The 14,804-nt window shown below is 42.5% G+C and overlaps 1 protein-coding gene and 1 pseudogene across 3 annotated transcripts in view; both read left to right on the top strand.

Moving 5' to 3' along the window:
- C5H4orf19 (chromosome 5 C4orf19 homolog) overlaps window positions 1-7,815 on the top strand; it is an 83,419-nt gene extending 75,604 nt beyond the window's left edge. For all 3 annotated transcript variants that reach the window (XM_059924147.1, XM_059924146.1, XM_059924148.1), the window contains 2 exons: window positions 4,968-5,021; window positions 6,055-7,815. In XM_059924147.1, coding sequence (XP_059780130.1) covers window positions 4,990-5,021; window positions 6,055-6,988 — 966 coding nt within the window. In that variant the 5' untranslated portion in view covers window positions 4,968-4,989 and the 3' untranslated portion in view covers window positions 6,989-7,815. The remainder of the gene's footprint in view (window positions 1-4,967; window positions 5,022-6,054) is intronic.
- Window positions 3,431-4,682, top strand: LOC132366248 (CDGSH iron-sulfur domain-containing protein 2-like; annotated as a pseudogene).
- Window positions 7,816-14,804: the final 6,989 nt, after the last annotated feature.

Genomic DNA, 14,804 nt, shown 5'->3' with positions numbered 1-14,804 from the left:
AGAAAAGTACAAAGGACCCTCATAAAGTCACAATCCGCAAATGTTAGCATTTGCTTTATTTTTCTCTCTCTCTATACATACACACATAATCTTCTTCCTGAATCATTTTAATAAATTACAGGTACCATGCCCTTCTACTCCGAAATACTTCACTCTGAATTTCCTAAGAACAAGGGCATGCTTTTATATAACTCCAGTACAATAATCAAAATCAGGACATTTACATTGGTTTAATACTACTGCCTAATCTACAGACCTTATTCAGATTTCACCAGTTGTGTCAATAATGACCTCTTACAAAAAGATCATGATTGCATTTGGTTGTCGTGTCTCTTCCGTCTCCTTTAATCTGGAATAGCTCTTTAGTCTGTCCTTGTTTTTCAGACTAAATATCCCATCCTTCTCAAGTTTTCACCCGCTGGTCTCAGCATCTGTTGATGATTCTTGCTTACGTCAACTGTTACTGTGATCATTGTCAAATGGTGATTTCTCTAGTTCCATTATTCCTTGTATGTTTGTTAGCTGACTGTCTACTTGTAAGTCAGGGCTTTCCCCTTTTTAGATTTATATCCTAAGGATTCATAGACCCTTGTTTTATTCAATGGATTATAATCCTTTATGTTAGTATTTATTCTGATGCTCACGTTGTTCCGTATTTGGCCAGTAGAACCCCTGCAAGCTGGTCCTGTGTCCGTTTGACCTGTCCCTGTCACTCTTTAAGATCATCACTATTCAAAGGCAGCCCTTTCCGGCTGGGTTGAGCCTTTTTCTATATTCCTTGACTTCCTGATGGATACTCAGTCAATTTCTCTGTCTGGTTGCAAAACTCCTGCCTCCCCCCAGTCTCCCCGTTTCTCCCCACCTTCATCACTAACTCCCTTGTGAAACCCGATTTTCCCGCAAGGGGACTTGACTAGTAACTGATGGGGCTTTAGCATGCCCGTCTTCAAACACAGGACTGTAATTTCAACACGAAGCACAGGACAAGAGTCAACCTCCAACACAGGAGTCCAGGAGCAGGCAGGCGCCAGCAGTGGGTGGACACACCATCCTAATGGTGTTTGCTTTTCTCCTGTGGAAACCAGATGATGGTTGCGAAGGCTTTGCCTTTTGTTTCTCTGTTGCTCTTTTACACTCCAAAGAGAAAGCAAATTCTGATTCTGCTCCATAATAAAGGGCCCCAGACAACTGAGTTCTCACCTTTAAGCCAGATGTTGTCAAAGTGAGGGGGGAGAGAAAGAGACAGACTGCCCGTTTTGAATTGGGTTTTACTTCAGAAGAGCATATATTTTTTTCCCCATGTCCATGTGCCACGCTGGACCTGGAGTATTTCCTTTTTGCACCTGGAGATGGGAGACCTCCTCGCTAAAAGCAAGATGTGGTGTGGGAGGGACACATGAAAAGAGAAACAGATCAGGTTTGATGTTAGGATTCATCATAGAAAGAAGAATCATTGTAGACACAGGCAGGCAGGGGTTGGGTGTAAATGCATTAGTCCCCACCCTTTTTGTCAGCGGTCACCCAACCTTGGATGTTGGAGCCTATCTCATTGAGAGAAGGAATGTTGCTGGGGAAGGAAAACACAGGGTGGTGAGAGAGGGCAGGACCTCTAACCAGGAAGAGGCTGCCTCTGCTGGGCTGGGGAGAGAGAGGCACAGAGCGTGGCCCTCGGTACGGGACCAGGTCTGTAGGAACCCCAGGGGGTGCACCCTAAAGGGAGGCAGCCGGTGGGGGTGGGGGGACTGGAAACTTGACTCGAAAGGGGAGAGTCATCAAAACACCTTTTATAACTACATGGCTTTGAAGAAAAATACAGATCCTATGGTTTTCCAAGGAAAGTTGGGGGGAGCGGGTGAAAGTCACAGATGACACGTCAGTTCTCCTAGAAACAGGGAAGCAGAGGCTCTGGAGTTGGGCTCTTAAATCTCAGCAGTAATCTCACTTCCAGAGGGTGGGGACAGCCAGCCAGCCTGGCGAGGGTGCCTCAGGGTCAGGATGACCTTGGTCAGCCTCAGAGACGCTGGGAAAGCCAGGTGTTGCTCAAGACAAGTCTCTTTCGTTCTTTCTTCTTTCCAGAAGAAAACCTTCCCTACCTACGACTCTGGAACCCACCTGCCTGACATTTTTCAATGATTCACATATCACGATTGCTTCGATTACATTATTAAGACCTGTAGTCTGCCCCTCTCTCAAACACTCCAAAGCCCTTTTTTTTCTTTTCTTTGACTTTTTTCTTGCCTTCTATCCTCCTGACTTTTTAAAAACAGATTCCAAGATAAACAAAGGTACTGCAAGCATGGAAACGTGCCAGATTTTGAGGGCGCAAGTGGGGAGGGGAGGGACTGATGGTGGGGAGGAAGTGCACAGGGGGCTCTTCAACCTGTTTATCCAGCTGATATATAAATTATTTGCAGCAGATGGACATAAGTGGGGAGCAGAGGCTGGAAACAAAATCCTGGACTTGGAAAATGGGGTAATTTCATTGAGGGTGCATTGAAAAAGGAAAAGGTTGTACACATATTGGCTGGCTAAGCCACCAATGATTTCTCTCTCTGTGGAACTCTTGATGCACTTGGGGTGTGTGTCTTTCAGTTGGTGCCCCAGTTGATAGAAATATACCATTTGGCCCTTATTCTGGAAACAAGTATTACTTGGTATTGTTAATGCTCTTGTTTGTATGTGTATGTATGTCATGACAACTAGATTCTTTCTTTCTTCGGTGCAAAGCTTCCGTCTTTTTTTTTAAACATGCTGTATCCAGACAGAGCTGAGTAATAAGTATACGCTTATTGTGAATATTAACTCGTATAATCTCCAACAATGCTATGTGGTAGATGCATCATTATCCCCATTTACAGATGACATAGCTGAGGCCTAAAGTTACACGGCAGAGCTGGGACCTGAACCAAATAATCCAGGCAATCTCCCCATCTCAAATCTGTAATCACACCTGCAAAGACTTTCTTTCATGGTCACATGAGGTAACAGTCACAAGTTCCAGAGATTAGGATGTGGATGTTGGATATATTTGTGGGGGGGGGGGGGGATGTAAATCTAGTTTCCTCTAACCAACCAACTAGTCTGTACTTCGTAAAAGGCACCAGTAATTTTCTCTGTGGTTAAAGGCTTATGAAGTAGCATCCTGGGAAATTCATCCGTGATTGAAAGGAAGGACAGAGAACAGAGAAAGCAGTGACACAGCTGACGATGAGCAATCCCTCTCTCTCCCTAGCACATGCATCTTATGGAGACAAAGGGACTAGGGCTTTAGATTCTGTCACTGGCTTGTCTCCTTAAAGGTTGTAGCTGTTAGAGATGGAAGATGACTTAAAGATTCTTCCATACTAATTTTTAGGATTTTCACAGAAAAGACCAGAACAGTGTGGTCAGTTTTACATGAAGAGAAGGTTTTATTCAGAGGGCACTCATGAGGAAAAAATGCAACTTGGGAAAGGCCAGGGGACAGAGGGCAGGTGGGAAATGAAAGAAGCAAAGATGTGAGTCCGTCTGCCACCAGCAAGCCCGAAGGGGGGTGTCCTTGAATTGCCAGAGAGTGGAGTCCAGGGATCGTAGCCGGGATGGGACTCGTGGTGGGAAAAGCAAAACAGGAGCAGCTTAGTCCAAGTAAAGCTTGTGATGATCCCTCCAGCTCCAACCTCCTCAGGTCTGTAACATGGAACGTATAGATCAGCTGCCGTATCCTGACATCTTTTAACACTGAGTAGCTAATCCCCTGGCGCGGAAACCTCTCCACTCTCTTACACCATTTGCTGCTGCACGGGGGCTGCACCCTAGTTAAGTCCATGTCCCCCGTGGAAGGCAATGGAAGAGAAAACGCACAGGTCCTTTTCAGTCCCACCTTTCTCTCCCTAGCATTCGTCAACCTGTTTTTTCCTCATGTGCAAAATGGAGATGGCATAACTCCCAGGGTTGGGGAAAGGTCTGGCACAAGAGACAAGTGTAAATAAATGTCTGAGAACTCTGAATCGGTGATTTTAGATATGTGAAGGTATTCCGGGTAACCAGTGCCCTCCCTGAATCACGTTATCCTTTTGCCAAAAAATTGTAACTCTACTAACTTTGAGTGTATCTAGGAAAGAAAAAGCAAACTTAATTCCTATTAAAATGTCATTCAGACGCCCCGGCCCAGTGCAGGCCGAGAGCGCCCGAAGCTCGGCCGGGGAGCGGCAGGGCCGCCGGCGGGCGGGGCCGGGAGAAGAGCGGGTGCCGCTGGCCAGGAAGGTGCTGGAGGCCGCGGTCCGCATGTTGAAGGTGCAGCTCCCCACGTTATCTTAAGCAGCTCCCAGTCCCCGAGAGCGTTACCGGGATCGTCCGGCTCACAGTTTCAGACTGGCTTTGGTTATTGCCTTTCCTCGGTGTACTTGCACTACCTTGCGGTTCGTCCATTCCTTCCGAAGCAAAAGCAGCAGCAGGATAACTTGATTAATCTTAAAATACAGAAGGAAAATCCCAAAGTGGTGAATGAAATAAACATTGAAGATTTGTGTCTTACTAAAGCAGCTAATTGTAGGTGTTGGCATTCTAAGACGTTTCCTGCCTGTGATGGTTCACATGATAAACACAACGAATTGACTGGAGATGATGTGGGTCCACTAATACTGAAGAAGTATAATAGTAATGAATTAGGATGGAATTCAATTCTGTGCTGGAAAATCTTATAACAGTATTTTTTCATTCTTTGTTTATAGAAGATTTTTCAAATGGTAGTCTTAAGTATTGCTACTGGTTGAATAATTATTTCTGCCAATTTATTTCACATTACTGTTTATATTTGACACTTTGTATATTCAGTCATTTATATAGAATTAAATCGTGCAACCCTTTCATTCTGATTTCAAAGAATTAATGTATCTTCCTAAAATAAAACGAACACTTTTTATTTTTAAAATAAAATAAAATAAAATGTCCTTCACTCTGTTCTCTCCTTTTTATGCCTTTTTTTCCAGATGATAACAAAAAGTAATCCAGATGGGGTGCAGGTGCTGTAAAATGCTACAAAGGTAACATTGAACAAAATGTCTCATCCGAATGGAGGAATTTGTGATTACCATGCAAGCACTTTAAACACCCTGCATGGGTTCAATGCATTTACCCAGCTTGGGGCATGACCACCATTGCCAGGCAATTAAGAGTTTGGAACCACTTTAATGTCATTTAAAAGAACACAAGGCCTGGATTTTTAAACTTTTTTTGTGCAATGCTCAGAGTGTGTTGGGAACGCTGTCTTTCTCTGAGGCTGAATTTGGTTTGGGTTGAATTTACATTTCTCCAGAGAGCTTCAATGCAAAGAAAAGTTTGAGTTTTAGAAGATGCCTGAAATGGCATCACTGAAAACACCCCAGTCACATATGTGCTTTTAATTTTGTCCAGATTCTATTTCATAAAAATTTGGGCAACATGAATATAATTCTGTATAAAATAAAGGGGAAAAATTGATGATTTTGCTTCCTTAACAAAACTATCTTTATTATGTTAGTTCTATTCTGTATCTATATCTATCTATATATAGATCTATATATAGATAGATATAGTTATATATACACACACACACCTACATACATATATAAGTGTTATTCCACTATAATCTGATGTTAGGCTCTATTCAAAAAAAAATTTATTGTAAGTATCTTTCATGCTAGTCCAGACTTCATACTTACTATTTTAATGACTACATAATATTCCATTGAGGGGTTGAACCATCAGTTCTTAACCACTTATTTTCCTGTGCTTGGATATTTGTTTTATTTATTTACGTTTTTTGTTTGTTTTTCAATTTCATGACCCACTTTGTTCTGTAACTTCTTCCTGCCCTTTTTTGAGTCCCTTCTTAAGATCTATTTCCAGTTGGTAGAACGTTTTTATACCAACTATATATATTTAATGAGGCACACATATAGACTTAAAAGAGTAATCACGGAAATTAACAGGAATCGTAGAAAACAGCAGAGCCTGTAGTAGAAATATTAATAATGAAAATTAGTTATTAATAAAGTTAATACTTAACCCGACTGGTCTCCCTTCTTCTCACCCCAGCTATCTCTTCGATCCAGTTCAAGTGCCCTCCCCTGGTTACGTCAACGAAGTAAACAGCTGCAAGTTAGATGAAGACGATGCCGTTAAGGTAAAAGGCAAACAGAGCCGCGAAGTGCTGGTACACAAGGATGACCCTCCGAGCGAGAGCTCCAAGAGGACCGCGAGCAGGGGCCAAACGGCTGCTCCGCAGGAGCCCTGCGGGCCGCCACAAGGACCGCTTCTCCCGGGGGGCACGGCGGGGGGACCCTGCGCCGAGAAGACTGGCGGGGCCGTCAATGGCCTCGGCCCCGCTGCTGCCCTGCAGCTCGCTGGCGATGCCGGGTGCCCCCAGGGGGACAGGGGCTCCTGGGCCAGTGCCGCAAACAAGGGTCACACGACTCGGCCCTTCCTTGAAGGAGGAAGCGCCAGGGAACCGGACTGCGTGCTGCTGGCTTCAGGAGAGACCCGTGTCATCGGAAGTGGCGACTCCAGCGCGTCTTGCGCGGCGGGGCATCCCGCCTGGGAAGTCCCAGACCACGTCCTCCAGATACCCGCCCCGGATTACCCTCGGCTGTGGGGCCCAGCCGACGACGACGCCGATCACGTTGATGGCGAAGAAAAGGACTGCCTTTTCAAGGGCCACACAGAGGAGGAGCCCCGGGAAGGCGCTCACCCCAGGGCGGGGGAGCGTGGTTTGAATATGCCCTTCTCCGTGAAGAGAGGCTGGGATTCGTTAAACGAGGCCGTGGCAACTGAAGTTCTAAGTGTATACTTTAAAGAAGAGGATCCTGCTCAGGACGTGCCTGTGGTCGATTCGAGAAACGGGCGGGAGGAGACCCAGGGCTCCCCTGGAGATGCGAGCGGGGAGACGGCGGATGAGGACGCGGAGGTGGCCGAAGCCCTGGCCGCTTTAGAGGCAGCTACTGCGGGAGAAGATGTGGACGAGGCAGAGTAGGGGAGGGGGTTTGCGCCGGCAAGGAAGCCAGCGTTGAGCTGGGCGTATGGGGCTGGGTTTGCTCCTTAGACACAGCTGATGACTGCAGCGCAGATGGGTGCAGCCTTCCCGGTGGTTGACACCCAGCACCTGTTCTGATGGCTGTGAGCGCCTGGGCCACACCACTTGTTAAATATGGAGAGTGCCACCGTCTAGATGGGCTAAAACTCGAGACACGAGAATAAAAGTCAGAGTGGGCCACAGTGCTCGTGTCCACAGCGCACGCAGACATTAAACAGCCTGCTTGGCGACCCGCACGACTCCCCCAGAACATCTGGTGCAGATGTCCTTGAGAATGCGCTGACATCCCAGCGCTTAATCCCAAGGGCACAGATTCACAGAACATTCTGTTTGACTATAAATTCTCCATCTTGCTTTTGAGAGCCAAGCGTTATACCCAACCCGAGAAAGGTAACTACCCCCACTTAAAGTGCCTAATGTATGGTTTACCTTCAGGGGCAACCACGCAGGGAACTACTAACTAACCACTTGTTGGACCGAGGCGGAAGCTCAGCAGCTTTCAGGGTGGAGCAGGAGCCGCCCGTAAACAAATGGTTAGTCATTAGCTGTGATATCAGGACACCTTGACCTTAATTTTTTTACATTATTACTTTTTAATCTCCTTTGGGATTGGGGAGTCTGGTCAAAATAATTATTTAAACTGCTTGTGTCAAATTCAGGTTTTAAGTTCATGAGATTTGGAACAGCAAAGAGATAGATGGAGTGTTTTGTGCCATGTTAATGTCTGATTGTGATTAAAATATAGCAACAAACGTGTCTGTGTGTCTTAACTCAGAAGTGCTTCTAATTTTCCCACACTGAGCCTTAGTGACCCTTGATGTTTCTTTCAATTTAAACAGCTAGACTATTAGATGACAGATGAGGAGGAGACTAGGTTGGCTTGCCAAGAATGGCTTTGACTCTCTGTCCCTGTAGTTCAAACTCTTGACACCATGATTACCTGTGCAGATCTGACCTTTAGGATGAATAGCCCTCTCTGGGTTTCAGCCTTCTAATTTATAAACAAGGACAGCCATTTAGACATGGCTTGATGGAGAATTTAGAGGATGGTCAAGAGTAATTAGAAAAATATGAACATGGAGGATACTTTATTATGGTGTTTCATAACACAGGCTCTGAAATCTGACCTTGGTTGGATTTCCAGCTTTGCATGTGACCTTGGGCAAGGAATGTATCCCTTCTATTTACCCATTAATTAAGTGAGAATAATAATAATATGTATTTCTAGAGATTGTCATAATGTCATCACTCCATTTTGGTACTTATTTAACATAAACATGATTTCTGAGCCTAACAGACAGACATTTCCCTGGGTTTGCTTGATGACAAGCCATCTCTACATACAAGGTCACTCAGAGCTTTTAAAGGCTAAACTGTTGGCATTGCTAATTGCATTGTTGGTTTACTATTCTATTTAGTACACCAGATGCTTAATATTTCAAAGTGGTTCCTTCAACAATTTCCTAAGTGTACCTGTTGGGATCAGGTCCAGCTGCATGGGATAAATGTCTTATAAAAAGAGATTTATTTACCTTTTATGTAAAAGAAGTCTGGAGGTAGCAGTCCAGGCTGGTAGAGGATGCCGTGGTATCAGCGACTTATGTACCTTCTACCATTTGGCTTCCTTCTCAACATTACCACGTGGTCCACAATGGCTGCTGGGGCTCCAGTCACTCATTTGCTTTCCATGCAGGAAAAAGAATAATGGGTCAGAAGATCTCACTCCCTCTCTATTAAGGACCTTCTAGAAGTGTAATTCAACCTTTCCACTTGTATCTCATTGGTCAACATCTGGTTACTTGGTCACATCCAGCTGCCAGAAAGGCTAGGAAGACTTACCTTTCTAGCTATGAGCATGGCTTTCCCAACTAAATTCAGGATTCAGTTACGGAGAAGGGGGAGAATGGACATGGAGTTATGAGATGGTCTGCTTACAATCTGCCACACCAGGTCCTCAAAACACAAAAGCCCGGGATAGAGCTGATTTGCAAGAGATTGAAAAATATTGTTTACAGTTAGTGTGACACAGGAGGGGTCTGAACCTTTGGTCCAAGGAGGAAGGAGGACTGGACAGCTACAGCCTTCCCAGCTTCCCACAGGTATCTCCAAAACGGAAGAAAGAAGAAAAATCGGACAAGGAGAGGGGAAAGTGAGGTATTCCTGCAGACAAGTCTCTTTCCCTGGCACGGAAACACACTTCTGCATTTACATGTTTACCTAATTTTACATTTTAGGACTGCTACAGAGAGCTCACCATGATTAAAAACTCTCGACTTTTAAAGATTCTTTATATGTGAATAACTGCTTCAAAAAAGATTAACAGAATTTCATGTGTTTTGTTAAAAGCAGCCCTGGCCCCAATATCCAGGCTCCACCAAAGGACGTCAGGGCAAATGTCAGAATCTTTAGGTTGAGAAGAAACTCCAGATTTTAGCTTTTTCCCGCAGCTTGTCTAGCAGCTGAGAATCCTGCTCTGTGTAATGTCTTCTTTCTGCAGCCTGGTGCCACCCCTTATCAAAAGTGATGCTGATGATAGTGGTGCTTTTCAAACATTCTGGACAGTCTGACAGCATAGATGCACTCTGAATGTGAGGCACTGGCTGTGATTAGAAGTGGACATCACAATCCAGAAAGGAGGGGATATAGGTATATGTATAGCTGATTCGCTTTGCTGTACAGTATAAACTAACACAATATCGTAAACCAGCTATACTCCAATTAAATAGATATGTGTGTATATATATAAAGAAGTGGACATCACTGTCTCCATGATCTTAGCAAACTGCATTGCATGGATATTTACCATGTTAAATCTTGATTTTGATATAAGATTATTTCTATATTACATGTAGTTTTCTTGCGCTAGGAAGTTACATTTCACTTTTTACTGATAGTTGAACTATCATATAAATATGAAATTAGATGTTTTTCCCTGGTTTCCAAGGCAGATGGTAGCATATTGTTGTAACTGTCAAAGCAGATCCGCAAGGGATTGAAGAGAATTTCAGGTTCTTAGCACACGCCCATTTGTCCACGTTCAGTAACTGTTAGCCAGTCACCGTTTTCCTCTTTCTGTCTTCCTCTGCCCTGACCCTAAGGGCAAGATTATCTTTTCTTCTTTTTTTTTTTTTTAAATTGAGGTATAGTTGATGTACAGTATTATATAAGTTTCAGTTGTACAGCGTAGTGATTTACAATTTTTAAAGGTTGTACTCCATTTATAGTTATTATAAGATATTGGCTGTATTCGCTGTGTTGTGCATTACGTGCTTGTAGCTTATTTATTTCATACGTAGTAGTCTGTATCTCTTGATCCCCAAGGCCTAACTTGCCCGCCTGTCCCCCACCCATTCTCATCTTAACTCTTCATCAGTATCTCCCAGCAGGAGGCCTTAGGAAGACTGAAGGAAGCACCAAATGCAAGTACAAGAGTACAGATCTGACTTCCTTAGTTTTGTCATCTGTGTGCAGTCACAGGAACGTGGCCTCTGCTCTTGAACTTGGACTTTATTCTTCATCAAGGGGACTCCTATTTGTACAATGAGTCTTTATGATGAAAATGTGGAAATTCTTGCTTTCTGTTTATTTATTTTTTCTTCTAGAGTAAACCTCATTCCTTTTAAAACCTGCTATTTTAAAGCTGATGATAATTAAACAGAGACAAGCTGACATTTATTTTTCATGGTAAACGCTTTCTCTGTTAACTTACGGAAATAAGTTGCTCATTTATTTATGTACTAAATTTATAAGTTCCTCCAATGTATTAGGTTATAGTAGACATATAACAGGCTGACTTTTGAAGCACTCTCAGCCACTCTAAGAAACAACATGCTAGGCAAATCTATTAAATATGCTTGGAGTTGACCATTAGCAATTTTTTTTCAACTAAAGTGACTTTAATAAACAAGCACCTTTTGCCTAGATCTAGGATGGTGTGTGGCACAGGTGAGACTCAGTACATTATTTGTTGAATGAAAGACTAAAAGCTTTTCACATGTAGTGGAGGAGACATCATGCAGCTGATTAAGATTCCTAATGCTAACTGTGAGATTGGGATATGTTGTGATAAAGGTATAAATGCAGGGCTGTGGAAGCACAGTCTAGATGAATATGAGAGAAAAGAAATTACATGTATTAGCCACACGTTTCACTCTGGTGGCCCTGCTCCGTTTGAATAAGGAGGCTGCTTGGTGGTCTGTAGAAAGATGGGCACAGAGTGGAATTGAGTAGCCAGTGGAGATTTGGTCTCCATCACGAGGCCATGTTACCCTGAGGACCTTACTCCCAAACTGAGACAAAAACCTTAAGAAAACCAATGTTTGGGACCAAGCAGTGGGAAACTTGGCTCACCACATTTTTCAGTCATCTTGAACTCAATCTTTCAAACCCTGGAGGGGTTTGAAAGAAGGAGAGGGTGTGTATTTGTGACATGAGACTCAGATGTCACTCTTCTCTTGGCGCCTCATGGTAGAAAAAGTACATGGGGGTTGGCTCCACGATTAACCCCTGCAGCCATGCGTGGTGACCTCCTGGTCTTCGGAGGTTCTGACCACACAGCATGGGCCGGGCACTCAGACTCGTGCCCCTCTTCAACCCTAATCAACCTGGGGTGGAATCAGCCTGTGCCTCTTGCTCATTGTATGACCTTGGATTTAAGTTTCTTAACATTCCTGAGCCTCAGTTTCCTCATCTGTAAAATGGGGATCCTTCCTACATCCCAAGTGGAAGGCAGACATTCTCAAATTTCAGGGTGCTTGTTTTATAAAAGCAGGTTTCTGGGTCTCAGCTCTTAGAGACTTGGATTCAGCAGGTCTTGGGTGGGGCCCCAGCATCTGCATAGTTGATGTGGGTATTTCTCCAGCCACACTTGGAGAAACTCTGAGACTAGAGCAGGACTTGCCACACCTTTTTGATCTTGCACCAGTTATCAGTTAAAAATGTCACACTCCTACCCCTAATAGAAGTATGTTTACAAATAAATGTACCGTCCTCTTGTACTATGTCATATACTTTGTAGAGCAGTATTAACATAACAAATATCAATCTGGGTTTTAATATTTTCTTCCCACACCCCTGGGTTATGTGAAACCTACTTTGAAAACCACCGATTTAGAAGCTCAAATGAACTATCTATAAAATCACTCTAAATAGACAAAACTGGACTAAGATTTTCAACAAGATACGTGGCCTACATATGCACGTGAGCCATACGCTTAGAATACAAGCAAACGTGAAAATACCTCGCCAATACCACTCATCGCTACTGTTCACCCTTATCTCACCCTTTGAGCTTGATTTTTTAGGAGACTTCTGTATTTTCTGCTTTTAAGCATTTTGGAATGGTTAATACAAAACAAGGGTAAAATATGACCCAGAGACCAGAAGGTAGACAAAGAATTTTACTCATTTCCCTTATCAAATTTACACATTCCCAATTCACATAAGTGAGAAAGTTGGAGGACAGGCTGATTAGAATATTTGTTTAGTGGGGCTCTTGCTGTTTCAAAAACAAAGCCATAAAGTTCTCTCTTGACATCAGTTACCAACCTTAGAAGAAACTCCCACAAAAATAGTTTCATTTCCAGGTTCTACTCATCCTTTTTCATTCTCCAAAATAGCTCTAAAGCTATCAAGATTGGTACATATAAACTTTGGTCCTTGTATAAACAAGGGAAGATTTTTACAGGCCAAGGAGAGTTGCTGGTCTCTTCTCATTTAACTAATGTGCTCTCCCTGTCTTAAATGTTCATGCCTAGAACAGAATCAAAAGTTTTAAATTACCCATTTATGAAGCCATATGATCATAGGCTCTAAGATTTTCATGATGTCAGCCATTGGCCAGGAGACAAACCAAGAACTGTACAGTATTTAAATTAAAAGTTTATAGAGATGGACTTCCCTGGTGGCTCAGTGGTTAAGAATCCACCTGCCAATGCAGGGGACACGGGTTCGAGCCCTGGTCCAGGAAAAGCCCACATGCCATGGAGCAATTAAGCCCGTGTGCCACAACTACTGAGCCTGCGTTCTAGAGCCTGCGAGCCACAACTACTGAAGCCCACACACCTAGAGCCCATGCTCTGCAACAAGAGAAGCCACCGCAATGAGAAGCCCGCACACCGCAACAAAGAGTAGCCCCTGCTCGCCGCAACTAGAGAAAGCCCACGCGCAGCAACGAAGACCCAACTCAGCCAGAAATAAATAAATAAAATAAATTAATTTAAAAAAAAGAAATGGACTAAAATTATTTTTTAAAGTTTATAGAGAAAAATTTTATAACAAGAAAAACATATCTGCAGACACTTTCAAAATAATTTGCCAAATAATACAGTTATTGATATAGAAATTTTATTCAGTAATAACTTCTGAGAGACAGCAAGTTACGGTTTTTGTTTTTTTATAGGTGCAAATATAGCTTAACTTTTTAAAAAACTACCATTTGTTAAGCATTTAGTACAGTTTGAGTTCTGCATATGCATCATCTTGCTTAAGTCCACCATGACCCTATAAGTTGTAGGTATGATTATCCCCATTTCACAGATGAGGAAATGGAGGCTCAAAAAGCTATCTGATTCATCCGTGGTCACACAGACAGTCGGTGGCAGAATCTCAACTGAACTCAGTTTGAACAACAAGCTTCCTTTTAAGGAATAGGTAATACAGCCTCTCTGTGGAGACAGCTATGTTACCATCAGAAAAAAAGAAGGGCTGCATCAAAATGTGAAATTTCTAAGAAAAAAAGCCTTTGGTCTCCATTATTTCAGGGAATGCAGCAATCACAACAATCAAGTGAATTCTGAGATCGGAAAGTTGGGGGAACTTTAAACCAAGGTGGTGGAGATAAGAACAATCCAATATTGGAAAAGTAAACTTACATGTATTGTCAATTGGGAAAGAAAGGTTTTTGTTTTTTTGTTTTGTATTTTTTCTTTTTCTGGTTCTGAGGGAGATTTTAATAAAGAATTGAAACATTAGTCAAGGCCTTATCTGTAAAATCTCTGAGATTGTCTACTACCAATGATATTTGTGTTTTTACAGTGATCACGTGAACGGCCAGTGCAAAGTATCTTGAAATTCCTTTCCTCAGTATTGTCACCTGTAAAATGGAAGTGGTGGCTATGCCTGCCCTGAGCTGTAATGCAACTTACAGGAGATACAGAATATAAAGTGCTTAGCACATACCCAGCACCGGGTAAATAATAAATGTTAGATGTGCTTCTATTACCCAGTGAAGGTCATCTCACACTGGACCACTTTTTTATGAGTAGCATTTACACTTTTTTTTAATAACTAAATTTTGATTTCTATGACCATCAAAGCTTTCTGCACCACTTCTAATCATATTGAATTATTTCTAAACTAGATAAGTCCCTTTCTACCTACATTATTAACAATCATCTCAAGGTAAACATGCATCTTGGGGGTACTTCAAATTTAATACATTTTGTATTCTCATCATTATTATTTATTTTCATTATTTTCATCATTTAACCATTGGAGGATACACAGTAATTTATGCCTAGTCACAATTTTGTCATGCTATGTTTGAAATGAATATTTGAGGCATTAAAACTAACCTATTTCTTTAATCCTCCCTTGCCACAAATACATTTTTATTAAATAAAATGCATTTTTAATGCAAGATAGAAATCTTGGGTTTGGTAGGGTTGGTTAGTTATTTCAGAGGGATCGTTTTGTTAGGTGTTTTTTTATTTGGCCAACATTAAGCTATTCATCCATAATCAAACCCAGAAGTTTT

Source organism: Balaenoptera ricei, chromosome 5 (assembly GCF_028023285.1).
Source record: "Balaenoptera ricei isolate mBalRic1 chromosome 5, mBalRic1.hap2, whole genome shotgun sequence".
In the NCBI taxonomy this organism is placed as follows: domain Eukaryota; kingdom Metazoa; phylum Chordata; class Mammalia; order Artiodactyla; family Balaenopteridae; genus Balaenoptera; species Balaenoptera ricei.
Note: the sequence above shows the minus strand (reverse complement) of the source record. Positions and strands in the feature narration are given on the sequence as shown.